The sequence below is a fragment of the Theobroma cacao genome, chromosome 6, assembly GCF_053813885.1.
Source record: "Theobroma cacao isolate CCN51 chromosome 6, ASM5381388v1, whole genome shotgun sequence".
Classification (NCBI taxonomy): Eukaryota; Viridiplantae; Streptophyta; class Magnoliopsida; order Malvales; family Malvaceae; genus Theobroma; species Theobroma cacao.
The window spans coordinates 2,265,497-2,292,197 of NC_142644.1; the positions used below are offsets into that span (position 1 = coordinate 2,265,497).

Below are 26,701 nucleotides of genomic sequence, written 5' to 3' on the forward strand. Positions count from 1 at the left end.
CCGTGACAACCGCCGCGGTGTCCCGGTAGACACTTATTGCCCGGAATGTCAACCCGAAACCCCGTAAGGCTTTACTATCAGTTTCTCTGTTCCCTTGTGAGCAACCATTGTCAAATATCGTGTTCTAAAATATTTTAAGCTGTTTCCAACTTTAAATAAATAAAATATTAATTTTTCGTCTCACAAGGGTATTTTGGTCATTTTTCTCAAAAATTTTAAAACTGGCTAAAACGTAATATACAAGTACAAAACACACAATTCATATTCAAAATGAGTTTAAAAGTCTAAAATCTTCATTTAAAACGAAATTATGGTTATTTGAATATAATAAGAAAATAAAAGAAATATTAAGTAAAATATTCTATTTTCTTATAAAACAATATTTATAGAGTTATACGTGAATAATTTTTATAACGTAAAAGTTAAATAAATTTATACATACTTAAATACAGTAAGCCAAAATATTTAATTTAATTTACAATAACAAGAGTGCCCCCGAATAAACAAAAGTAAAGAGGACTGTGAACCTACGGTTTGGAAAATGCAGATCCCACTGTAGTCCTCGATGAGATCAGCTATCTACAGTCTATACTGAACCTGAAATGGGTGGAAAGGAGGGTGGTGAGATTATAAAATCCCAATGAGTAAACAAACATCATCATAAACATCTAGAGTTGAGTACATGGAGACAATAAAGTAAATCATCATAAACTGGGTTATAGCATTATAACACATTTTGTTCAAAACACGTAAAGAGGCTTATGAATCTCATAAAAATCTAGGCTTGTGCCATAAATCCATTCTCGGGGACACCTTGGCCGAGGCATCCTACCGAGACCGCCAAGGCTATTAAAATTCACATTTCACATAAATCATGTTTTTGTTTTGAAAACATAGCCGTTCCTTGGCGTTGGCTGAGTTCCCCCTCACGTGGTGGTTTAGCGTGAAGTGAACCCTAAACTTTACCCCAGGAGATACCCTACGCGCCTCTCCGTTCGAGGTAAGAATATAATGGGGTTTACCGTGCCCCTCTAAAAGGCTGGTCCACAGAAACCCCCTACTGCAGTGATTAATTAACATATAATCCACCATATAATAAAACTCAATAACATGATACGGCAATTTTGTAATTCGTAGTTTTTCAAGGTAACCAAACAATTCGCATTTCAATACAATTGCCAACTAGCCAATCATGCTCGATTTATCATAAGCCAGTTAATTTAAACAATCGAATTGCCACAATTAACAGTCTCCGTGTACTCTATTTTTCAAAATCACTATTAATTTCAAAACAATTTATAATTTAATTTCATTGAAACTCATTTATTCATAAAACATGAAAATTTATCTTTTTAAATTCCTTTTTCCATAGAATTCATGAAAGCATTTAAAAACCACCCTAGATAATTAAAATGACAGTAAGTTTACTCACAATGTCTAGAATGCAAACTTTCGAAGCACTCTGTCTACTGGTCCTCGGATGCAATTTGCTTGCCTTTATCGGAGGACTCACCACCTTGACACAATACAAAATCGAGAGTTTCACCAAGTTGGTACTAAATCAAAATTAAACTAATTTAGATTACCAATGCATGATATGGAATGCAAAAATGCACTGGTAACTATTTAAACCCGGTATTGGCCTAATTCGTCTTATCACCCGATTAAATTCCTAACGGGTCCGTTTAAACTCCAATTTAATTCTTTTCAGTTTCTATACCTCAATTGCACCCAAATTAACTTAATGTCCCTCAGTGTGGTGCAAATTATCAGTCCCAACAATAAATTACGAAAATACCCCTAGTGGGTAAAAATTCGTATTTTTGCTCCGAAAATTCCCATTATTTTTCTAGGCTCATAATTCATCATTCCTTAACCAATTCTCCTAGAATAAAATCAAACTCATCCTCACTCACTACATGGTAAATTCAGCCATTAATGGTTGGGGGAGAAAATAAATTCTTTTCTTGTTGTTTTGTTTCTAAATATGCTAAACTAACTAAAAACTCTAACATAAATTAAAATCAAATAAATCCAACAAGTTTCTCTCTCCTAACCCATTTTTTCAGAATTTAATTCATCATGAAAACATGTAATTTAATCATGGAAAATAAAGAGAAATGCTTGGGAATAAGAAAACTCAAGCTTAATAGAAAAAACTCACCTTTTTCACTTAATTTCCTTGAAAATTCACACTTTTTCTTTGATTTTCTCTCCCTAGGGTTTTGTTTTTGTTTTCTCTCTCTTCTTGCTGGTTTGGCTGGCCATGGGGTGGAAGATGGGCTGATTTTGTGCCTTTTAAAAAGGAAAATAATAAATTAATAAAGGCATGACACATGGCATCATGTCATTGGCCCGTTTTTAAAATTTTAAAAATTTAAACATTTTATCTCCACCACATCTTTAGTCAAGGGTCAAAGATGAAGACAAGGAAGACCATGTGCTGGAAAAAATATCCTGGTGGTGAAAAATTACAATTTTGCCCCTGAGGTGGCAAAATTACCATTTTACCCCTATACTCCAAATTATACCGAAATTAAAATTTTTCACTTCTAAACCTCAAATCATACTTCAATAAGTCAAATGGGGTCAAAAAAATCTTTTCTAAAATTCCCATTTTGTCCCCAGGTGGCAAATGACCATTTTGCCCCTAGTTAGTGAAAATTCCGATTTGACTCCAAATTGATTCTCAAACTCCAAATTACCATTTTAAGTCATCCATGAACTGTGAAACTCTTAATCTCACTTTAAAATTCCTATTTTATCTAGTTCGAGGATTAAATAAACTTTGTTGTACCTCTAGGTACAATACCGACTTTTGTAAATTTTTTGGGACTCTCCTAGTATGCAATCATGCTATCATCACATGTATGTCATGAATAGTATTTTATAAGGTCGGGCTTTACAGCACTACCCCCCTTAAAATAAAATTTTGACCTCAAAATTTCACTTACCTGATTCGAATAAAAGATGTGGATATTGGTTTCTCATCTGGCTCTCGACTTCCCACGTCATCTCCTCCATTCGAGCATTCTTCCACAATACTTTCACCATTGGAATGCTCTTGTTCCTTAGCACTCGATCCTTTCGATCTAGAATACGTACAGGCTGCACCTCGAACTTCAAATCCTCATGCAACTCAATGGGAGGTGTCTCTAAAATTTGAAAGGGATCGGGAACATACTTTTTCAACATCGAGACATGGAAGACATTATGAATTCGATCTAACTCTGGGGGTAATTCAAGTCTGTAAGCCACTGGCCCAATCCTTTCAATGATACGAAAAGGTCCAATGTATCTTGGATTGAGCTTTCCCCTCTTCGCGAATCGAATCACACCTTTCATCATCCAATAAATACCACAAATTATCACAATAGTATAATCAAATAAGATTTAATACTTGGAAATTTCAAATTATTACCTTTCCAAGGAGAAACCTTAAGAAAAACTTTATCGTCGACTTCAAACTCCAAATCTTTCCTTCGTTTATCCGAATAATTCTTCTGCCTATCTTGAGCTGTCTTTAATCGCTCTCGGATAACTTTGACCTTATCGTTTGTCAAATCAATCAATTCCACATTCACCAATTTCCTTTCACCTACTTCATCCCAACAGAGCGGAGTTCGGCATTTCCTTCCATACAAAGCCTCGTATGGTGCCATCCCAATACTAGACTGAAAACTGTTATTATAAGCAAACTCCACCAATGGCAAGTGTCTGTCCCAACTCCCGACAAAGTCAATGACACAAGCCCGTAACATATCCTCCAAGGTCTGAATAGTTCTCTCAGATTGACCATCTGTCTGTGGATGAAAGGCAGTACTAAATCTCAATTTAGTTCCAAGAGCTTCCTGAAATTTCGGCCAAAATCGAGAAGTAAATCGAGGGTCTCGATCTGACACAATAGAAACTGGGACTCCGTGTAATCTCACAATCTCATCTATATAAAGTCTTGCCAGCCTCTCAATAGAATACGTGCTATGGATAGCCAAGAAATGGGCGGACTTAGTCAATCTATCCACAATCACCCAAATAGCATCCTTCCCACTTTGTGTCCGCGGCAAACCCAATACAAAGTCCATAGTCACATGCTCCCACTTCCATTCAGGAATCGATAAAGGTTGAAGAGTACCTGACGGTTTTTGATGCTCCGCCTTGATCTGTTGGCATGTGAGACATTTCGCTACAAACTCTGCTATGTCTCGTTTCATACCTGGCCACCAATAACTTTCTTTAATAGTCTGATACATCTCGGTGCTTCCGGGATGTAAAGCGTAGGCGGAAGAATGAGCTTCCTCCAAAATAGCTCGTCTCAACTGATCATCCTTAGGAACACAAATTCGGTCTCTAAGCATGAAAGTACCATCATCGCTGAGTCTAAACTCACTAGCTTCTCCATCTTGCAGCTTTTGAACTTCCTGTTTCAACCAATCATCAGATTTCTGCAATTCTCTTATCTGATTCAACAATGAAGGTCTCACGACAAAACTAGCAAGTAGGGTTCCATCCTCACCATTATTCAACTGGATCCCTAGAGATTTCATCTCAAGTAACATCGGAAAATAAGAACTTTGAAGTGTTACTAACGACGATGAGGATTTACGACTTAAGGCATCCGCTACAACATTTGCTTTTCCCGGATGATAATCAATCACTAAGTCATAATCCTTAATCAACTCCAACCATCGTCTCTGTCTCAAGTTAAGCTCTTTCTGGGTGAGCAAATACTTCAAACTTTTATGATCAGAAAAAATTCGACAACGCTCACCATATAAATAATGTCTCCAAATCTTCAATGCGAATACTACTGCTGCTAACTCCAAGTCATGAGTAGGGTAATTCGTCTCGTGCTTCTTCAACTGTCGGGAAGCATAAGCTATTACTTTCTCATCCTGCATCAACACACACCCTAATCCCAACTTAGATGCATCGCTGTATACCACAAATTCTTTTCCATTAACAGGAAGTGTTAAAACGGGAGCGGAGGTTAACCGGTTCTTTAGCTCCTGAAATCGATTCTCACAAACGTCATCCCACTCATACTTAACTCCTTTACGAGTCAAACGAGTCAGAGGAGCTGTTATCAAAGAAAATTCCTGAACAAATCTCCGGTAATAACCGGCTAAGCCAAGGAAACTACGAATCTCAGTTACCGTTCTTGGTTGCTCCCATTGCAAGATTGCCTCAATCTTCTTGGGATCGACATAAATTCCAGCTCCGGACACCACATGTCCCAAGAAAACCACTTCCTTCAACCAGAATTCACATTTAGAGAACTTGGCATAGAGTTGTCTCTCGCGCAAAGTTTGCAACACAATGCGCAAATGGGCAGCATGTTCATCATCATTCTTCGAATAAACCAAGATGTCATCGATGAATACTATCACAAAACTTATCCAAGTATGGATGGAACACCCTGTTCATAAGATCCATAAAAACTGCCGGGGCATTAGTCAAACCAAACGGCATCACCAGAAACTCATAATGCCCATAACGCGTCCTGAAGGCAGTCTTAGGTACATCCTGCTCCTTAATCCTCAACTGATAGTACCCAGATCTCAAATCAATCTTAGAGAATACCATAGCACTTCGTAATTGATCAAAAAGATCATCTATCCGGGGTAAAGGGTATTTATTCTTGATGGTCACTCGGTTCAGCTGACGAAAATCAATACACAATCGAAGAGTGCCATCTTTCTTTTTTACAAATAGGACTGGTGCTCCCCAAGGAGAAATGCTAGGGCGAATGAAACCTTTATCCACCAAATCTTGCAACTGGGCTTTCAGTTCCTTCAACTCTGCTGGAGCCATTCTATATGGAGGAATAGAAATAGGTGCGGTACCCGGAAGTAAATCAATAGGGAACTCAAGCTCTCGATTAGGAGGTATTCCCGGTAAATCATCAGGAAATACATCAGGAAACTCACTTACTATTGGGACATCCTCTAACTTAGGTTCCCCCTTTGAAGTATCGATCACGTATGCCAAATAAGTCGGATACCCTTTTTGCACTAATTTTGAAGCTTTGATGGCCGAGATTACACAAGATGGTAATACTCGACGTTCCCCTACAAACACAATCTCTGCTCCCTCCGAATTTCGAAGAACAACTTCTTTTCAGAAACAATCCACGTTCGCCCGATGTGCAGTTAACCAGTCCATACCTAATATTAAATCAAAATCCAAGATCTCTAGAGGAATTAAGTCACCCCTAAATTCTTCCTCACCTACCCTTACCCCACAGTCTCTATAACAAGTATTTCTAATCAACTGTTCTCCTAGAGGGGTATGCACTACAATTTCTTCCTCTAATGGTGACAGGTTTCTATCAGTAATTGATGCAAATGTCGTACTCACATAAGATCTATCTGAGCCAGAATCTATCAAAACATAAGCATCTTTATCAAATAAAGACATAGTACCTGTCACTGCTCCAGGTCGGACTCGTGCCTCATCTTCTGTCACAGCAAAAACTCTTGTCGCGGTACGAGTCTGTGGTCTCGAAGGTGGATGTGACGAGGTATTACTCTCCACACCAGACCGTATGGCTACTCCCTGTCTTGGTGGTAACCCAGAAGAATCTCTCCTCTGTATATCTGTGCGAGCTGGTGGAGATGATGCAGCTACAGTGGCTCGTCCTAATTGTGGGCAATTACTCCTAATGTGACCCGTCTGTCCACATTGGAAACATCTTGTTGGCCCTCTACATAGCCCACTATGATAATTACCACAATTTCTGCATCTGTCAGAACCTCCGAGACTCTTCCCAGAACCAGTCATAGCAGATCTGCTAAACCTCGAAGGTCTCTGCTGTGATGGTGGAAATGGAGGTCGAGGAGATGTCACGGAAACAGAAGTAGTGCTCCCTGAAGTCGCTGAGTCCTTGCCTCTTTTTACTTGCTGACTAGAAGACATACCAGGATTCCTCCTTTTTGCAAACTCAATCCGAATCCTTCTATTCTCAGTCGCGAGCTTCTCAGCCCGTAAAGCCATCTGTACCACCTCCTTATGTGGCTCCCTACCAATCACTGTCATTCGCTCTCTGATCTCATTACGGAGCCCTTCCTCAAAATAGCTGGCCTGATCCTGCTCAGATTTCACCAGATCCGGCACATATAACATCAACTCGTTAAAACAAGTCTCGTACTCCTCTACAGTTAGATTTCCCTGTTTCAAACTCAGAAATTCTCTCTTCTTTTCTTTTTGATGGAAATAAGTGAAATACTGACCATCGAATTCCCTGAGAAAATCGGACCATGTCTGAGGAGTAGCGGAACGGGACTTCACCGAATTCCACCAAGTACGAGCCCTCTTCTCTAATAATCTCGTAGCCACCATTAGCTTCATGTCATCATCTAATCCCATATCAGAAAGAGTCTCGGACACCTGATTAATCCAGTCTTTTGCCACAGTGGCATCCAACTCACCAGTGAAAGATACACAACCCAATTGCCTAGCCTCCTTCAGCTTCTTGGAAATGGATACATCCTGTATTGGTGGTGGAACTAAATGAGTAGCTGGAGGCACTACAGGTGGAACTTGACCAGTCTGAGCTTGACCAGCCATTGCTGCAAAGAAAGCTGCCAATGCTTGTGCTGCCTCAGTAGGCATGGCGGGAATACCAGTAGGTGGCTGAGGAGATGGAGGATGTGGAGGACTATCGGCCTGCTCAGCAGCAGGTGCTGCCCGAATGGTAGATGCAGCTGATTCCTCTTCTACTGTATCTGGCTGATGACGTTGGGAACGACCTCTTCCCCTCCCAACCGATCTAGTGAGAGGTGGGCGTCCGCGTCGAGGAGGCATTATAATCTATAAAAAAAATACGAGCAAGTTTAGGTAACCTTAGGCTCTATATGCAAATGCATGCATTCTATTCAACCTAACCTAACTTAACTTAATCCGGGGCCACACTGATATTGTAAATATTTAAAACAACTTTAAAACTAAAAACTTTGATCTTGAAAACCAAAAGCAATGATACCAATCAAATTGTCACAACCCGGTACTCCCCTCGAGCCCGTGACAACCGCCGCGGTGTCCCGGTAGACACTTATTGCCCGGAATGTCAACCCGAAACCCCGCAAGGCTTTACTATCAGTTTCTCTGTTCCCTTGTGAGCAACCATTGTCAAATATCGTGTTCTAAAATATTTTAAGCTGTTTCCAACTTTAAACAAATAAAATATTAATTTTTCGTCTCACAAGGGTATTTTGGTCATTTTTCTCAAAAAGTTTAAAACTGGCTAAAACGTAATATACAAGTACAAAACACACAATTCATATTCAAAATGAGTTTAAAAGTCTAAAATCTTCATTTAAAACGAAATTATGGTTATTTGAATATAATAAGAAAATAAAAGCAATATTAAGTAAAATATTCTATTTTCTTATAAAACAATATTTATAGAGTTATACGTGAATAATTTTTATAACGTAAAAGTTAAATAAATTTATACATACTTAAATACAGTAAGCCAAAATATTTAATTTAATTTACAATAACAAGAGTGCCCCCGAATAAACAAAAGTAAAGAGGATTGTGAACCTACGGTTTGGAAAATGCAGATCCCACTGTAGTCCTCGATGAGATCAGCTATCTACAGTATATACTGAACCTGAAATGGGTGGAAAGGAAGGTGGTGAGATTATAAAATCTCAATGAGTAAACAAACATCATCATAAACATCTAGAGTTGAGTACATGGAGACAATAAAGTAAATCATCATAAACTGGGTTATAGCATTATAACACATTTTGTTCAAAACACGTAAAGAGGCTTATGAATCTCATAAAAATCTAGGCTTGTGCCATAAATCCATTCTCGGGGACACCTTGGCTGAGGCATCCTACCGAGACCGCCAAGGCTATTAAAATTCACATTTCACATAAATCATGTTTTTGTTTTGAAAACATAGCCGTTCCTTGGCGTTGGCTGATTTCCCCCTCATGTGGTGGTTTAGCGTGAAGTGAACCCTAAACTTTACCCCAGGAGATACCCTACGCGCCTCTCCGTTCGAGGTAAGAATATAATGGGGTTTACCGTGCCCCTCTAAAAGGCTGGTCCACAGAAACCCCCTACTGCAGTGATTAATTAATATATAATCCACCATATAATAAAACTCAATAACATGATATGGCAATTTTGTAATTCGTAGTTTTTCAAGGTAACCAAACAATTCGCATTTCAATACAATTGCCAACTAGCCAATCATGCTCGATTTATCATAAGCCAGTTAATTTATACAATCAAATTGCCACAATTAACAGTCTCCGTGTACTCTATTTTTCAAAATCACTATTAATTTCAAAACAATTTATAATTTAATTTCATTGAAACTCATTTATTCATAAAACATGAAAATTTATCTTTTTAAATTCCTTTTTCCATAGAATTCATGAAAGCATTTAAAAACCACCCTAGATAATTAAAATGACAGTAAGTTTACTCACAATGTCTAGAATGCAAACTTTCGAAGCACTCTGTCTACTGGTCCTCGGATGCAATTTGCTTGCCTTTATCGGAGGACTCACCACCTTGACACAATACAAAATCGAGAGTTTCACCAAGTTGGTACTAAATCAAAATTAAACTAATTTAGATTACCAATGCATGATATGGAATGCAAAAATGCACTGGTAACTATTTAAACCCGGTATTAGCCTAATTCGTCTTATCACCCGATTAAATTCCTAACGGGTCCGTTTAAACTCCAATTTAATTCTTTTCAGTTTCTATACCTCAATTGCACCCAAATTAACTTAATGTCCCTCAGTGTGGTGCAAATTATCAGTCCCAACAATAAATTACGAAAATACCCCTAGTGGGTAAAAATTCATTTTTTTGCTCCGAAAATTCCCATTATTTTTCTAGGCTCATAATTCATCATTCCTTAACCAATTCTCCTAGAATAAAATCAAACTCATCCTCACTCACTACATGGTAAATTCAGCCATTAATGGTTGGGGGAGAAGATAAATTCTTTTCTTGTTGTTTTGTTTCTAAATATGCTAAACTAACTAAAAACACTAACATAAATTAAAATCAAATAAATCCAACAAGTTTCTCTCTCCTAACCCATTTTTCCAGAATTTAATTCATCATGAAAACATGTAATTTAATCATGGAAAATAAAGAGAAATGCTTGGGAATAAGAAAACTCAAGCTTAATAGAAAAAATTCACCTTTTTCACTTAATTTCCTTGAAAATTCACACTTTTTCTTTGATTTTCTCTCTCTAGGGTTTTGTTTTTGTTTTCTCTCTCTTCTTGCTGGTTTGGCCGGCCATGGGGTGGAAGATGGGCTGATTTTGTGCCTTTTAAAAAGGAAAATAATAAATTAATAAAGGCATGACACATGGCATCATGTCATTGGCCCGTTTTTAAAATTTTAAAAATTTAAACATTTTATCTCCACCACATGTTTAGTCAAGGGTCAAAGATGAAGACAAGGAAGACCATGTGCTGGAAAAAATATCCTGGTGGTGGAAAATTACAATTTGCCCCTGAGGTGGCAAAATTACCATTTTACCCCTATACTCCAAATTATACCGAAATTAAAATTTTTCACTTCTAAACCTCAAATCATACTTCAATAAGTCAAATTATACTCTAATAAGTCAAATGGGGTCAAAAAAATCTTTTCTAAAATTTCCATTTTGTCCCCAGGTGGCAAATGACCATTTTGCCCCTAGTTAGTGAAAATTCCGATTTGACTCCAAATTGATCCTCAAACTCCAAATTACCATTTTAAGTCATCCATGAACTGTGAAACTCTTAATCTCACTTTAAAATTCCTATTTTATCTAGTTCGAGGATTAAATAAACTTTGTTGTACCTCTAGGTACAATACCGACTTTTGTAAATTTTTCGGGACTCTCCTAGCATGCAATCATGCTATCATCACATGTATGTCATGAATAGTATTTTATAAGGTCGGGCTTTACAAATACTATCACAAACTTATCCAAGTATGGATGGAACACCCTGTTCATAAGATCCATAAAAACTGTCGGGGCATTAGTCAAACCAAACGGCATCATCAAAAACTTATAATGCCAATAACGCGTCCTGAAGGCAGTCTTGGGTACATCCTGCTCCGTAATCCTCAACTGATAGTACCCAGATCTCAAATCAATCTTAGAGAATACCATAGCACCTCGTAATTGATCAAAAAGATCATCTATCCGGGGTAAAGGATATTTATTCTTGATGGTCACTCGGTTCAGCTAACGGTAATCAATACACAATCGAAGAGTGCCGTCCTTCTTCTTTACAAATAAAACTAGTGCTCCCCAAGGAGAAATGCTAGCGCTAATGAAACCTTTATCCATCAAATCTTGTAATTGGACTTTTAGTTCCTTCAACTCTGCCGGAGCCATTCTATATGGAGAAATAGAAATAGGTGCGGTACCCGAAAGTAAATCAATAGGGAACTCAAGCTCTCGATCAGGAGGCAGTCCCGATAAATCATCAGGAAACTCACTTACTATTGGGACATCCTCTAACTTAGGTTCCCCCTTTAAAGTATCAATCACGTATGCCAAATAAGTCGGATACCCTTTCTGCACTAATTTTGAAGCTTTGATGGCCGAGATTACACAAGACGGTAATACTCGACGGTCCCTTACAAACACAATCTCTGCTCCCTCCAAATTTCAAAGAACAACTTCCTTTCGAAAACAATCCACGTTCGCCCGATGTGCAGTTAACCAGTCCATACCCAATATTAGATCAAAATCTAAGATCTCTAGAGGAATTAAGTCACCCCTAAATTCTTCCTTGCCTACCCTTACCCCATAGTCTCTATAACAACTGTTTCTAACTAGCTTTTCTCCTAAAAAAGTGTGAATTACAATTTCTTCCTCTAATGGTGACAGGTTTCTATCAGCAATTGATGTAAATGTGGTGCTCACATAAAACCTATCTGAGCCAGAATCTATAAAAACATAAGCATCTTTATCAAATAAAGACATAGTACCTGTCACTGTTCCAAGTCGGACCCGTACCTCATCTTCCGTCACAGCGAAAACTCTTGTCGAGGTACGAGTTTGTGGTCTCGAAGGTGGATGTGCCGGGGTATTACTCTCCACACCGGACCGTATGGCCACTCCCTGTCTCAGTGGCAACCTAGAAGAATATCTCCTTTGTATATCAGTGCAAGCTGGTGAAGATGATGCAACTACCGTGGCTCGTCCTAACCATGGGCAATTACTCCTAGTATGACCCGTCTGTCCACATTGGAAACATCTTGTTGGCCCTCTACATAGCCCACTATGATAATTCCCACAATTTCTGCATCTGTCAGAACCTCCGAAACTCTTTTCAGAACCAGTCATAGCAGATCTGCTAAAACTCAAAGGTCTCTGTTGTGATGGTGGAAATGGAGGTCGAGGAGATGTCACGGAGACAGAAGTAGTACTCCCTGAAATCGCTGAGTCCTTGCCTCTTTTTACAGGCTGACTAGAAGACATACCAGGATTCCTCCTTTTTGAAAACTCAGTCCGAATCCTCCTATTCTCAGTCTCGAGCTTCTCAGCCCCCAAAGCCATCTATACCATCTCTTTATGCGGCTCCCTACCAGTCACTGTCATCCGCTCTCTAATCTCATTACCGAGCCCTTCCTCGAAATAACTGGCTTGATCCTGCTCAAATTTCACCAGATCTGGCACATATAACATCAACTCGTTAAAACGAGTCTCGTACTCCTCTACAGTCAGATTCTCCTGTTTCAAACTTAAAAATTCTCTCTTCTTTTCTTTTTGATGAAAATAAGTGAAATACTGACCATCGAATTCTTTGAGAAAATCGGACCACGTCTGAGGAGTAGTGGAACGAGACTTCACTGAATTCCACCAAGTACGAGCCCTCTTCTCTAATAATCTCGTAGCCACCATCAGCTTCATGTCGTCGTCTAATCTCATATCAGAGAGAGTCTCTGAAACCTGATTAATCCAGTCTTTTGCCACAGTGGCATCCAACTCACCCGCGAAAGACACACAACCGAGCTGTCTAACCTCCTTTAGCTTCTTGGAAATGGATACATGCTGTACCGGTGGTGGAACTAAAAGAGTAACTGGTGGTACTATAGGTGAAACTTGACCAGTCTGAGCTCCACCAGCCATTGCGGTAAAGAAAGCTGCCAATGCTTGTGTTGCCTCAGTAGGCATGGCGGGAATACCAGTAGGTGGCGGAAGAGGTGGAGGATGTGGAGGACTATCGGCCTGCTCAGCAGCAGGTGCTGCCCGAATGGTAGATGCAGTCGATTCTTCCCCTACTGCATCTAGTTGATGACGTTGGGAACAACCTTTTCCCCTCCCAACCAATCTAGTGAGAGGTGGGCGTCCGCGTCGAGGAGGCATAATAATCTATAAGAGAAAATGAGCAAGCTTAGGGAACCTTAGGCTCTATATGAAAATGCATGCATTCTATTCAACCTAATCTAACTTAATCCGGGGCCACACTGATACTGTAAAATTTTAAAACCACTTTAAAACCAAAACTCTTATCTTTAAAACCAAAAACTCTGATACCAATCGAATTGTCAAGACCCGGAACCTCTCTCAGGCCCATGACAATCGCCGCGAAGTCCTAATTGATACTCATTATCCGGAATGCCAACCGGAACCCCGCAAGGCTTACATATCAATTTTTTTCCTTTCTTGTGAGCAATCGTTGTTAAATATTGAGTTTCTAGAGAATATACACTATTTTAGATAAAAAACAATCAAAATAAAATTTTCGCCACACAGGGGTATTTTGGTCATTTTTTTCTCAAAAATTTTAAAATTGGCTAAAACGTAATATACAAGTACAAAACACATAATTCATATTCAAAATGAGTTTAAAAGTCTAAAATCTTCATTTAAAACGAAATTACGGTTATTTGAATATAATAAGAAAATAAAAGAAATATTAAGTGAAATATTCTATTTTCTTACAAAACAATATTTATAGAGTTATACGTGAATAATTTTTATAGCGTAAAAGCTAAATAAATTTATACATACTGAAATACAGTAAGCCAAAATATTTAATTTAATTTACAATAACAAGAGGGCCCCCGAATAAACAAAAGTAAAGAGGATTGTGAACCTACGGTTTGAAAAATACAGATCCAATGGTAGTCCTCAATGAGATCAGCTATCTACAGTCTATACTGAACCTGAAATGGGTGGAAAGGAGTTGGGTGAGATTTTTGCAATCTCAATGAGTAAACAGACATTATCATAAATATCTAAAGGCGAGTAAAATGGAGGCAAGTTTAAACAATAAATTTCAACCCATTTCATAATGTTTCCAATTTATTTCTTAAACCATAAAATATTTGTAATTTACCAAAACAATTGTTAAGGCTTATGTCTTTTATTAAAACAAGGCTCAAGCCAAAACTAATCCTCGGGGATACCTTGGCCGAGGCATCTAACCGAGTCCGCCAAAGGTGTCAAAATATTCACACGTGAAACACATTTTTATTTTTAAAACCAGCCGTTCCTTGGCATTGGCCGAATTACACATTCACGTGGGGGTTCGATGTGAAGTGAGCTCTAATACTACCCCGGGAGTTACCCTTCTCGCCTCTACAATCGGAGTAACTATATAACTGGGTTTACCGTGCCCCTCTAATAGGCAGTCCACGGAAATCCGTCACTGCAGTGACTAACCCACCAATCTTAATAAAATTTCGACAGTATAACGTGGCTTTTATTTATTTATCCAGCCTGCATAGTAAAAACAACTTACATAAATTTCTCAATGCACTCACAAAATATAGCCACATATACTCATTTCTCATAAGCCATTTGTAAAGCCTGACCTTATAAAATACTATTCATGACATACATGTGATGATAGCATGATTGCATGCTAGGAGAGTCCCGAAAAATTTACAAAAGTCGGTATTGTACCTAGAGGTACAACAAAGTTTATTTAATCCTCGAACTAGATGAAATAGGAATTTTAAGGTGAGATTAAGAGTTTCACAGTTCATGGATGACTTAAAATGGTAATTTGGAGTTTGAGGATCAATTTGGAGTCAAATCGGAATTTTCACTAACTAGGGGCAAAATGGTCATTTGCCACTTGAGGACAAAATGGGAATTTTAGAAAAGATTTTTTGACCCCATTTGACTTATTAGAGTATAATTTGACTTATTGAAGTATGATTTGAGGTTTAGAAGTGAAAAAATTTTAATTTCGGTATAATTTGGAGTATAGGGGTAAAATGGTAATTTTGCCACCTCAGGGGCAAAATTGTAATTTTCCACCACCAGGATATTTTTTCCAGCACATGGTCTTCCTTGTCTTCATCTTTGACCCTTGACTAAACATGTGGTGGAGATAAAATGTTTAAATTTTTAAAATTTTAAAAACGGGCCAATGACATGATGCCATGTGTCATGCCTTTATTAATTTATTATTTTCCTTTTTAAAAGGCACAAAATCAGCCCATCTTCCACCCCATGGCCGGCCAAACCAGCAAGAAGAGAGAGAAAATAAAAACAAAACCCTAGAGAGAGAAAATCAAAGAAAAAGTGTGAATTTTCAAGGAAATTAAGTGAAAAAGGTGAGTTTTTTCTATTAAGCTTGAGTTTTCTTATTCCCAAGCATTTCTCTTTATTTTCCATGATTAAATTACATGTTTTCATGATGAATTAAATTCTGAAAAAATGGGTTAGGAGAGAGAAAGTTGTTGGATTTATTTGATTTTAATTTATGTTAGTGTTTTTAGTTAGTTTAGCATATTTAAAAACAAAACAACAAGAAAAGAATTTATTTTCTCCCCCAACCATTAATGGCTGAATTTACCATGTAGTGAGTGAGGATGAGTTTGATTTTATTCTAGGAGAATTGGTTAAGGAATGATGAATTAAGAGCCTAGAAAAATAATGGGAATTTTCGGAGCAAAAATACGAATTTTTACCCACTAGGGGTATTTTCGTAATTTGTTGTTGGGACTGATAATTTGCACCACACTGAGGGACATTAAGTTAATTTGGGTGCAATTGAGGTATAGAAACTGAAAAGAATTAAATTGGAGTTTAAACGGACCCGTTAAGAATTTAATCGGGTGATAAGACGAATTAGGCCAATACCGGGTTTAGATAGTTACCAGTGCATTTTGCATTCCATATCATGCATTGGTAATCTAAATTAATTTAATTTTGATTTAGTACCAACTTGGTGAAACTCTCGATTTTGTATTGTGTCAAGGTGGTGAGTCCTCCGATAAAGGCAAGGAAATTGCATCCGAGGACCAGTAGACAGAGTGCTTCGAAAGTCTGCATTCTAGACATAGTGAGTAAACTTACTGTCATTTTAATTATCTAGGGTGGTTTTTAGATGCTTTCATGAATTCTATGGAAAAAGGAATTTAAAAAGATAAATTTTCATGTTTTATGAATAAATGAGTTTCAATGAAATTAAATTATAAATTGTTTTGAAATTAATAGTGATTTTAAAAAATAGAGTACACGGAGACAGTTAATTGTGGCAATTTGATTGTTTAAATTAACTGGCTTATGATAAATCGAGCATGATTGGCTAGTTGGCAATTGTATTGAAATGCGAATTGTTTGGTTACCTTGAAAAACTACGAATTACAAAATTGCCATATCATGTTATTGAGTTTTATTATATGGTGGATTATATATTAATTAATCACTGCAGTAGGGGGTTTCTGTGGACCAGCCTTTTAGAGGGGCACGGTACACCCCATTATATTCTTACCTCGAACGGAGAGGCGCGTAGGGTATCTCCTGGGGTAAAGTTTAGGGTTCACTTCACGCTAAACCACCACGTGAGGGGGAACTCAGCCAACGCCAAGGAACGGCTATGTTTTCAAAACAAAAACATGATTTATGTGAAATGTGAATTTTAATAGCCTTGGCGGTCTCGGTAGGATGCCTCGGCCAAGGTGTCCCCGAGAATGGATTTATGGCACAAGCCTAGATTTTTATGAGATTCATAAGCCTCTTTACGTGTTTTGAACAAAATGTGTTCTAATGCTATAACCCAGTTTATGATGATTTACTTTATTGTCTCCATGTACTCAACTCTAGATGTTTATGATGATGTTTGTTTACTCATTGAGATTTTATAATCTCACCACCCTCCTTTCCACCCATTTCAGGTTCAGTATAGACTGTAGATAGCTGATCTCATCGAGGACTACAGTGGGATCTGCATTTTCCAAACCGTAGGTTCAAAGTCCTTTTTACTTTTGTTTATTCGGGGGCACTCTTGTTATTGTAATTAAATTAAATATTTTGGCTTACTGTATTTAAGTATGTATAAATTTATTTAGCTTTTACGTTATAAAAATTATTCACGTATAACTCTATAAATATTGTTTTATAAGAAAATAGAATATTTTACTTAATATTTCTTTTATTTTCTTATTATATTCAAATAACCATAATTTCGTTTTAAATGAAGATTTTAGACTTTTAAACTCATTTTGAATATGAATTGTGTGTTTTGTACTTATATATTACGTTTTAGCCAGTTTTAAAATTTTTGAGAAAAATGACCAAAATACCCTTGTGAGACGAAAAATTAATATTTTATTTGTTTAAAGTTGAAAACAGCTTAAAATATTTTAGAACATGATATTTGACAATGGTTGCTCACAAGGGAACAGAGAAACTGATAGTAAAGCCTTGCGGGGTTTCGGGTTGACATTTCGGGCAATAAGTGTCTACCGGGACACCGCGGCGGTTGTCACGGGCTCGAGGGGAGTACCGGGTCGTGACACCATTCCTAGGAAAATATATATTTTTCAAGTAAATTTACAACCTCCAATTACTCAATTTCATAATCAACACAATATAATTTTATTTGTCACATTTATTCCTAAAACATCAAAAATCTCGTTTTAATCTCGTTTTCATTTCATAAAATACATAAAGGGCATTTAAAAATAAACACTAGATAATTTTCAATAATAAAAAGTTTACTCACCGTTTGTACAAACTAAAAGCTTTCTAAGCGCCTCGATCACTACTCGTCGGGTACAACTTCTTTGCCTTTTCCGGAAGGCTCTCTTCCTAGACGTATTAAAAAAATTTATACAATTCATCACATTGATGCTAAATCACTATATATTTGACTTAAATCCTATACTAATGCATGGTATGAAATGCAATAGCCAAAAATGGCTTAAACGCAGTATTAACCTATTTTTGGCACTTTACCCGATAAATTGCTAACGCGCTCCATTTTAGCTCTAAATTGTCCTATTTTCTCTCCAACATTTCTAACCATTAATTATCAGCCAATATCCCTCTAAAATCACCAAAATCAGCTCACTTTCTTTCTTGGAAAATTCGGCCAAAAATGGGACATTAACTCGGTTAATTTTCTACTTTGTTTCTCTATCACATTTAATCGTTTTTCATTATTTTCTCTTCATTTCCCTTAGAATAAAATCAATTCATCATCATTGTGCATTGAGCATTCAGCCAAGAGTGGGTATTGTGAAAATTTCATGCTTTCTTGCCCAATTTAATTTCTATACACATTTAACTAACTAAAACTATCAATTTAACTAAAAATTCCAAAATTCCCCCCCCCCTTGAATTTCGGCTAGCACATGGTGTCACTCTTTGATCTCTCTCCTCAAGCATGCCCAATGGAAATAAAGGCTTAGGAAAGGTAAAAATCAAGCTAAAATCGAAAAATCTTACCGTTAGACGCGTAAACGGACGAAATTCGCGATTTCCCCTTTGAATTTTCATGTTTCTCTTTGGTTTTTCTTTTTTTCTTCCTTTCCTCTCTATTTCCTCTCTTTTTCTTCCTTATGGCCGGCCAGCACTCAAAATTTGGGTTTAAATGGGCTGACTTTTCCTTTAAAATATTATAATATTATTTTATTTATTTTTTTTGTTTTATTAATTCCTTAAATTCTAGCCATCCATTTGTTTTCAAATTTTCACCATATACTTGTCCCACATATCCATAGCTTAGATAAAATTCTCAGACTTATCCAAAGTCTTGGTGGAGTAATTTTTAAAATTTACACTTTTACCCCCGTAAAAGTCAAAAATTACATTTTTACCCCAAAAACTGAAAAATTACCCATAGACATATTTTTCATCCCTTATACTCATACCATTCTCAAATTTGTCAAATTTGATCTAAATTCTCTCAAAATTTCAAAATTTTGTCTGTGGATGGCAAAATTACGATTTTGCCCCTACACTCCAAAATTAAACTTTTTCACTTCCTATCATTAAATTATACTCCAAATAGTTAATCTTGGTCAAAAATTTCACTTCATGATCAAATTATTATCTTTGGTGGCAAAATGATGACTTTTGCCCTTGAACATCAAAATTTCCAATTTTACCCCTAATGAACTCTCGAACTCCGAACAATCATTTTTAGTCATTCCTTGACTATAAAATATTAAATTTTATCCTACAATTCCTATTTGAACTAGTTCGAGGTTAAATCAACTCAAGTGTACCATTAGGTACAATACCGGGTTTTGTCTATTCTTAGGTGCTTTTCCTAGCATAATAACATGCTACTTAGTGCATGTATGTCATGACATGTGTTTATAGGGTCGGGTTTTACAATCTTATTGTAACCTACCCTTAATTTTATTTCTATATTTCCTTAATCCTTGCTTATTAATTATTTATTTATTATATTAGCTAATTGAATTTTTTATTCGATTTCACGGATGCACATGATGCAGTCGTAAAATGATTTTATGATTTGTTTAATTTTAAATAATGTGGTCGACAATCTTTTATTGAAAAATCATTCGTAGACCATTCTAACGCTTTAGTAAAGTCTTGAAGTTTTCCTCACCTAAGGATATCCCTGGAAGAACTTGTCTTTACAAGCTCTTCGAGGAAATCCTGTCACTGGAATTCCCGCCCCATTAACAAGATAAATGTGGTATGCTATGATAAAATAAAATAATAATATCTACATGAACGCGTTTAGTAATTTAGTTGGTTCGTTATTCATGCAATAATATGTTTAATAATTTAGGATGATTTATTACCTTATTCATATATTTATTATTATTATTTAATTATATACATTTTTTAGAACTTTCTATTTAAATCTATATTCTTTAATTAACATTATGGATTAATATATTTTATTAACTATATAATTTATCAAATAAACAATTAATTAATTTTTAATGGTTAAATAAATTTTATTTAGTGATGTTTGTTTAAGCTAATTAACTAACTATATTAATTTAGATTTAAATGCAACATTATGTAAATTTATTTTTTTGATATATTTTTTTAAACAACGATTATTTGAGTTAATGGATATTAGAGTATAGAGTTTGGATTTATCTCAACGCTTTGGTGAAAATCTGTCTCAAACTCCGCACTTAAGAAATCCACCCGAAATAGGTAACTTTTTGCCCTTTTTAGGTGAAATTCTATCATTAGATGACTCAAAATAATCATTTCATTTTTTTTTTATAATTTTTATATTTGTATCATGTATTTTTTTATTATACTTACAAGTATCTAAATATATTTATACTATAAATATTTCCTTCTTTCCTTTTTTATCTTATCCTTCTCATTTACTTATTATTATTATTATTATTAACTAATTTAAATCTATTATTGATTTTCTTACTATTCATTCACTTATTTTAAATGCATGTTCTTCTAAATCCCAACTTTTTATGACTAACAAAATATTTAAAACATTTGGTCTACTATTTTTACTCTTAACATTCACTTTCATATTTCTTGCTTACACTAATTTTTATATTTTAAAATATTATCTAAAAATTTTAAGACACTATTCAATATCATCAAATCACATATTTAATCCAAACATCTCAAAACACAATAAATCTTCAAGGAAAGAAGTGTGATTCTTTATCTAGCTTGGGTTAAGATGATAACCCAAGTGTAATATTGCAGCCCACCGGAACACCTCTGTTAAATGCATCGTTGGAGGCCCAAAAGGAAAAGCCTCTCATTCTCCAGATGACGCGGCGCTGTTTAGAGGCTCTCGCATGCTGACTTTTTGCCTTTTTTTTTTCTTTACTCTTTACCCATTTTTTCTGCTCTTTCACCAGCTCTCTCTACTCACTCTCTACCCATTTTTTTTGCTCTTCACCCCATATCTCTCAACTCTTCCCACCAGCAGCTTGGAAGCTTCTTCCCCTCTCCTTTCGCCGCCGATTCGACCCCTCTTTGGCCAAAAATTTCTCCCCTTTTTCTCTTACCCTGACGCCGAACCTTTCCCCTCTCCTTTCACCGCCGGGTAGCTTTTCCTTGGCTCGAAACTTCTCTCTAAAGGGCGACTTTATCCAAGCTCAACAGGCGGCACCAACCCCAAAAGAAAGTTGACTCCTTTGCCGGTTACCCAAAGCGAAAATCCCTCCCTAAAAATCAAAATCTCGCCTAAAACCCAAGCCAACAAACTGTAAAAAACACCTCATGCTTCTCCATTTTTTGCATATATATTTTGATTTTTATGATGGTTTTTTTTTTATTTTTTTTCTATTGTGGTTGGGGTAAAATGGTTGCTAGAAAGCTAGGGATTTTTCGATTGTTGGTTCCTCTCTGTAGGGTTTTTCCCTCTGGTTCCCAAGGTTTTTTATTCCCATTTTTCTTTTTATATGAGGCAGGAATTTGTAAATCACCAATCTTTTTCTCTGCCAACCGTTTGATGACTTTCAAGGATCGTGAATCCATCAGATGGCCTCTGCCAGGATGCCTAAGCACTCCTTGCATAGGCCTTGCACCTTTTCGCATTTTTTGGGTTTTCTGTTTTTTAGCCAGCGGCCAATTTCCTCTCAAACATTCAATGGAATCCTGGCTTAATTTTGCTGAGTATGTGATCTGTTTTTTAAGCTAAATTAATTAATCAAACTTGTTTTTGGGTTCAGGCTTTAGTAATGGGTACAAGACACGTCAGGCCCAATACAAGCATTAATCTTTAAAAGTAATAGAAAGTAAAATATAAAATATAAGTAAAAATGAAAATAAAAACAATATAAAATGAAAACAAAATAATAATAATAATAGAAAATAAAAAATCAAAATCAAAATCAAAGTAAAATACAATAATCTAAATGGTGTTTACAATAATAATATTTATGTATAAATTAAATATATGTATATATATATATATAATATTATTTTATTATATATATAATTAATGATATAAATTGTAAGTTAAAATGTTTTATATAATCATATAAATAAAGTTTATTATAAGTTATAGAAATGCTTATGTATAAATTAAATATATGTATATAAAATATATGATTTTATTATATATATAGATGAAATTAATGATATAACTTATATGTTATAATGTTTTATATCAAAGTTTATATAAATAATAACTAATTATGAACAATATGTTATAAATTAAAGGTGATAATAAAGTTATTAAATACAATCATATAAATAAAGTTTATTATAAATTATAGTAATGTTTATATATAAATTAAATATATGTATATATAATATATTTATACAATTATATATATATATATATATATATATATATTCATAACATCTTATATTATGAAACATTACTAAGGTATAATAGTTATAATATATTAATACGTAGGATATTTACTATCATATATTATAATATTAACATATAATTTATATCATTCAAAATATATAAATTGTAATTTCATATTAATATAGATTTATAAATAAATATATATAACTAATATTAAATTACTATGATTATGATTTGTATACGTATGTATAATACTTTAATATATTTTAAATATATTATTAATTAAGTTTACTATCAATTCTTCTTAATATACAAAACAATATTACATATATTAATATATATATATATATATAAATATGAAAAAATTAGTTTGATTTTTTGGGTGGATTGGTCCAAAAATTTTAAAATCAAGAATCGTAAAAAGAAAACCAATTGGATCAAATATTGTGGGCCAATTGATCCAATGGACTAATTAGACCGAACCGTTTTACTCAAATCACATTTGATTTAAATGAGTAATTGGTCTGGATTAATTTTGCTCACCCTACCCAAATATATTTTAAATATATTATTAATTAAGTTTACCATCAATTCTTCTTAATATATAAAAAAATATTACATATATTAATATTTATATATATAAATATATAAAAAATTAGTTTGGTTTTTTGGATGGATTGATCCAAAAATTTTAAAACCAAGAACCGATCAAAAAATCAATTGAACCAAACATTGTGGACTAATTGATCCAATGAATCAATTAAACCGAACCGTTTTATGCAAATCGCATTTAGTTTGAGTGAATAATTGATTTAGATTGGTCTTGCTCACCTCTAGAATCCTTAGGCGATGACCTGTTTTAGATTTGATTATTTAGGGCGCAACTTTCCCTTAAATTTCAATCCTGTATTGCGCTGCATAATTTTGTACACTTCTAAGCTGAAATTATATCATTTGAGTCAGAAAATCCAAATATCATTGAGCAAGTCATTTACTTCGTAGTCTCCATCAAATGAACTAGAGCTTCTAAAATGAGTTGGTAACCTAGGGCTTTGGAGTTGGCTGTTGCTTCATTCTGTTTATATCTGCAATAAATTCTATGTGCCAGAACAAACTAATGTTGTTGTGACTCAAAATGCCAAGTAAAATAGCTAGACCTTATGCCTCAAATTTCTGATGCCAAACAGTTTTGCAATTTTTTCAGATGCAGCTAGTAGCTTTATGGGTGCATCATTGCCAAGGGATTTTGCAAAGACGAAAAGATTAGTCAAGATAAGTGTAAAAGTGACTGCAGCTGCTACTGTTACAAAAAATCCTATGGAACAAATTAAAGAGTATGGACTTTAGTTTCCTTCTATTTTTGCTGTTTCATTAAGCTTAAAGTGTTCTGGCTTTGGAGTTTTCTTTGAAAAGAATTGTTGAGTTGGGTTTTTGCATTTTAAGGAATAATATCTTCTTTGGGAGTGGAAAATTGGAGGAATTCACCCTCTACATGTTTCTACGTGCAGCATGCTGAAGTTATATGTATCTCAAGTTCTAAACTGCAATGTGGTGTTGTTTGAAATTTTTTAATCATTCAAACAGAATAATCTGAAGATTCCTGCCCAACAGGTATGCACTCCCTTCGTGGGCTATGTTCGAACTGGGGAGGGCTCCGGTATATTGGAAAACCATGAATGGTCTTCCTCCAACTTCTGTGAGTGCAGCATTGCTGGTTTTATTATTATTATTTTTGCTTTATGTTGCTTGAAAGCAAGGGCAGGCTGTTGGCTGTTGCAACTCTTTTCTATAGAGATTGTCTTTTTTGACAGGGAAAGAAGGTGAAGCTTTTCTACAATCCAGCTGCAACTAAACTTGTTCCAAATGAAGAATATGGCATTGCTTTCAATGGTAATTTGTGCTCATGCACTCTTAGCTTTAATAATATAATTAACCAAATTGGTTTCTGTAGATTTCAATACATAAAAGTCTGTACAAATAAGAAGTACTACCTGTGAAAGGACTCTAGTTATATTATAGACTGTAACACTATGGCTTCTGTTATGTCCTAAAAGTATAAAACAAATTTATTCATAAAATGAAGTATTTAATAGGCTTGTTGTTACCAGTATTACCAAGGTTATTTAATAAATTAAGCAGTTTTTCTTCATTTGGTTCTATAGCAACACTCAGAAATTTGGTTCTTGACATTATTACAGAAAATAGGAACATTTTGATTTTCTTCTGCATTATCAGGAGATTGCCATCAAAAACGGCAAAAAGAAAAGAAAATGAAAGTAGGGGGATAGAATAACTTGTAATCATTTCAAATACCTCACAGTTGAATGACCTTGGTTCATGGCATGACTCAAATGGATCTTTGATAATTTCCACAATTTGTTTTCCATAGCTCAGCTACCATTGGTTAAGTGAGTGGTGCCTGTAGTTCTTTCTTCAGTGGTTTATCTAGGGGTTCTAGTATTTGATTCATTGTTGGGTCGACTATAGGTTTTGTATGCAAGTAGATAATTGAAGTCCTTGGCTAACAACTTACTCAACTGTAACTCTGCAGGAGGTTTCAATCAGCCTATCATGTGTGGTGGTGAACCGAGAGCAATGCTGAGGAAATCTCGAGGCAAGGCTGATAGTCCAATATACACCATCCAGATATGCGTTCCTAAGCATGGTTTGTAACATTCACAAATTTTTTTCTCTTGGACAGTTCAACTCTCTCCTCAACTCCTAAAATCTACTTTTACTTTGGCAGCTGTGAACTTGATCTTCTCATTCACAAATGGAGCCAATTGGGATGGTCCTTACAGACTACAGTTTCAAGTTCCGAAGTCTTGGCAAAACAGAGCAATTGAATTCTTTAACCAGGTAAATTTATGCATACTTGGGCTCTATGATTCTTCTGCCTCTAGGTTGAAGATAATTGTCCTGTGCTATGAACACATATTACATTTCGCATTCGTGATTGTCATACCTGTAACTATTTGGAAGTGAAGCAAAATTTGGCAAGCCATGCATTACGAAAAAAATGTTTCTTCTATGTTGCTGGCAGGGGGTAGGGAAGGTGGATCTGGAAAGTAAATTTGAAGAATTCATTTTTTATTTTGACCTAAACTAGAGAACTCATTGCCAAACCATGCAATATTGTGAATTTCTCTGTTTCATTTTACACTTGAGTTAATTTCTATTTGGAATGATTGAATTGGTTCAGACTAGACAAGTGAGAGAATAATGTAACCTGAGACATGTGAAATCTTGTATCACTGTGGCAGGGGCTGGCAGAGGAGTTGAGTCAAGAAGGTGCATGTGACAGGGCAATCTTTCCAGACACAAATATTGTTGTTGATAGATGTGTTATGATCGGGAACTTATCCAAAGAAGGAGTAAATAAACTTCTTATCTGTGTTCTTCTTTATTCTACATCTTCATTTCGTTATTCTGCATCTAATTGCTAGCATCAACTTTATGTATGAACTCTACAATGGAACACTCTTGCAGGGTGATCGTTGCAGCCTTGATCTAGTTCCTGGATGCATGGATCCTAACTCCTACTTATACAACCCTCTCGCTAATGTAGATGACGGGTCATGCCTAATTGACTCTGATTCTGAGGACTAGTGTCAGCCAGCCGCATCTCATTCACTCATCTCATATCATTTAATACAATCATTTGGCGGAGGTCTAGAGTTACCATGGCAGACTATTTGCCGAATGACTCCCTGCTCTTAACCGCTAGTCCTATAGGGCATTTGCCCTGCCTGTGACTTCTCAAGAAATTCGAATATAAAGCTGCAAATATTCATATGAATGAGGTACAGGATAATTATATTACAAATTGGCTATCATCTCCACCCTGACATTAGTTGCAGTATATCGTAACAGTTGTGACGATTGAAATGAGACAATTCTTGTATAGAATGTAGCATAAGGCATATATCCTTAAAATAAGTTCACCGCATGATTCCACTGAGTTTGACTTGCTTGGTGGCAAGGATCTTTAGAGCTTTCTTTTTTATGCTTAAGTAGGGTTTGGAGTTGGGATTACAATTAGATAACAATATTTTATTGACAGTTTGATAATATCAGAATGTAGATTAGAAACCCTGCAGAATCTTACTAAAATTTGCTTGACAATAAACCCTTACTAAAACGGCAGCATCCATACCCTTTGCCTTAACATGAAGGCAAGGCCTCATTTGACTAGTTGCATAATTCTTGCCATCCAGAGAAATTTATGC

The 26,701-nt window shown here is 35.5% G+C and overlaps 2 protein-coding genes and 2 long non-coding RNA genes across 6 annotated transcripts in view; 2 read left to right on the top strand and 2 right to left on the bottom strand.

Annotated features, from left to right (window-relative positions):
• Positions 1 to 415: 415 nt before the first annotated feature.
• Positions 416 to 6,669, bottom strand: LOC148761967 (uncharacterized). 2 transcript variants are annotated; one of them, XR_016027161.1, is made up of 3 exons: positions 6,423 to 6,669; positions 1,433 to 1,516; positions 416 to 597 (listed from the first exon to the last, which is right to left on the bottom strand). It is a non-coding gene; the product is annotated as an uncharacterized LOC148761967 (long non-coding RNA). The 2 variants fall into 2 exon arrangements; XR_016027160.1 differs by lacking the exon at positions 6,423 to 6,669 and adding an exon at positions 2,165 to 2,287.
• A 7,351-nt stretch (positions 6,670 to 14,020) lies between these two features.
• The window catches only part of LOC148761968 (palmitoyl-monogalactosyldiacylglycerol delta-7 desaturase, chloroplastic-like), a 41,592-nt gene continuing 28,911 nt past the window's right edge, over positions 14,021 to 26,701 (bottom strand). The window contains exons 6-7 of the mRNA XM_088807304.1: positions 17,958 to 18,043; positions 14,021 to 14,160 (exon numbers count right to left, since the gene is read on the bottom strand). Of these exons, the coding sequence (XP_088663430.1) occupies positions 14,150 to 14,160; positions 17,958 to 18,043 (97 nt within the window). The 3' untranslated portion in view covers positions 14,021 to 14,149. The remainder of the gene's footprint in view (positions 14,161 to 17,957; positions 18,044 to 26,701) is intronic.
• LOC148761969 (uncharacterized) lies at positions 15,472 to 17,213 on the top strand. The gene is made up of 3 exons (XR_016026917.1): positions 15,472 to 15,561; positions 16,209 to 16,292; positions 17,128 to 17,213. It is a non-coding gene; the product is annotated as an uncharacterized LOC148761969 (long non-coding RNA).
• LOC148761970 (protein POST-ILLUMINATION CHLOROPHYLL FLUORESCENCE INCREASE, chloroplastic-like) lies at positions 23,652 to 26,433 on the top strand. Of its 2 annotated transcripts, XM_088807752.1 has the most exons (7): positions 23,653 to 23,806; positions 24,084 to 24,168; positions 24,284 to 24,362; positions 25,024 to 25,137; positions 25,219 to 25,331; positions 25,736 to 25,846; positions 25,962 to 26,433. In XM_088807752.1, the coding sequence occupies exons 1-7, from the start codon at positions 23,694 to 23,696 to the stop codon at positions 26,079 to 26,081; spliced, it is 735 nt and encodes a 244-aa protein (XP_088663878.1). In that variant the 5' UTR covers positions 23,653 to 23,693; the 3' UTR covers positions 26,082 to 26,433. The 2 variants fall into 2 exon arrangements, with proteins under 2 accessions (XP_088663879.1, XP_088663878.1); XM_088807753.1 differs by lacking the exon at positions 25,736 to 25,846 and having other exon boundaries at positions 23,652 to 23,806.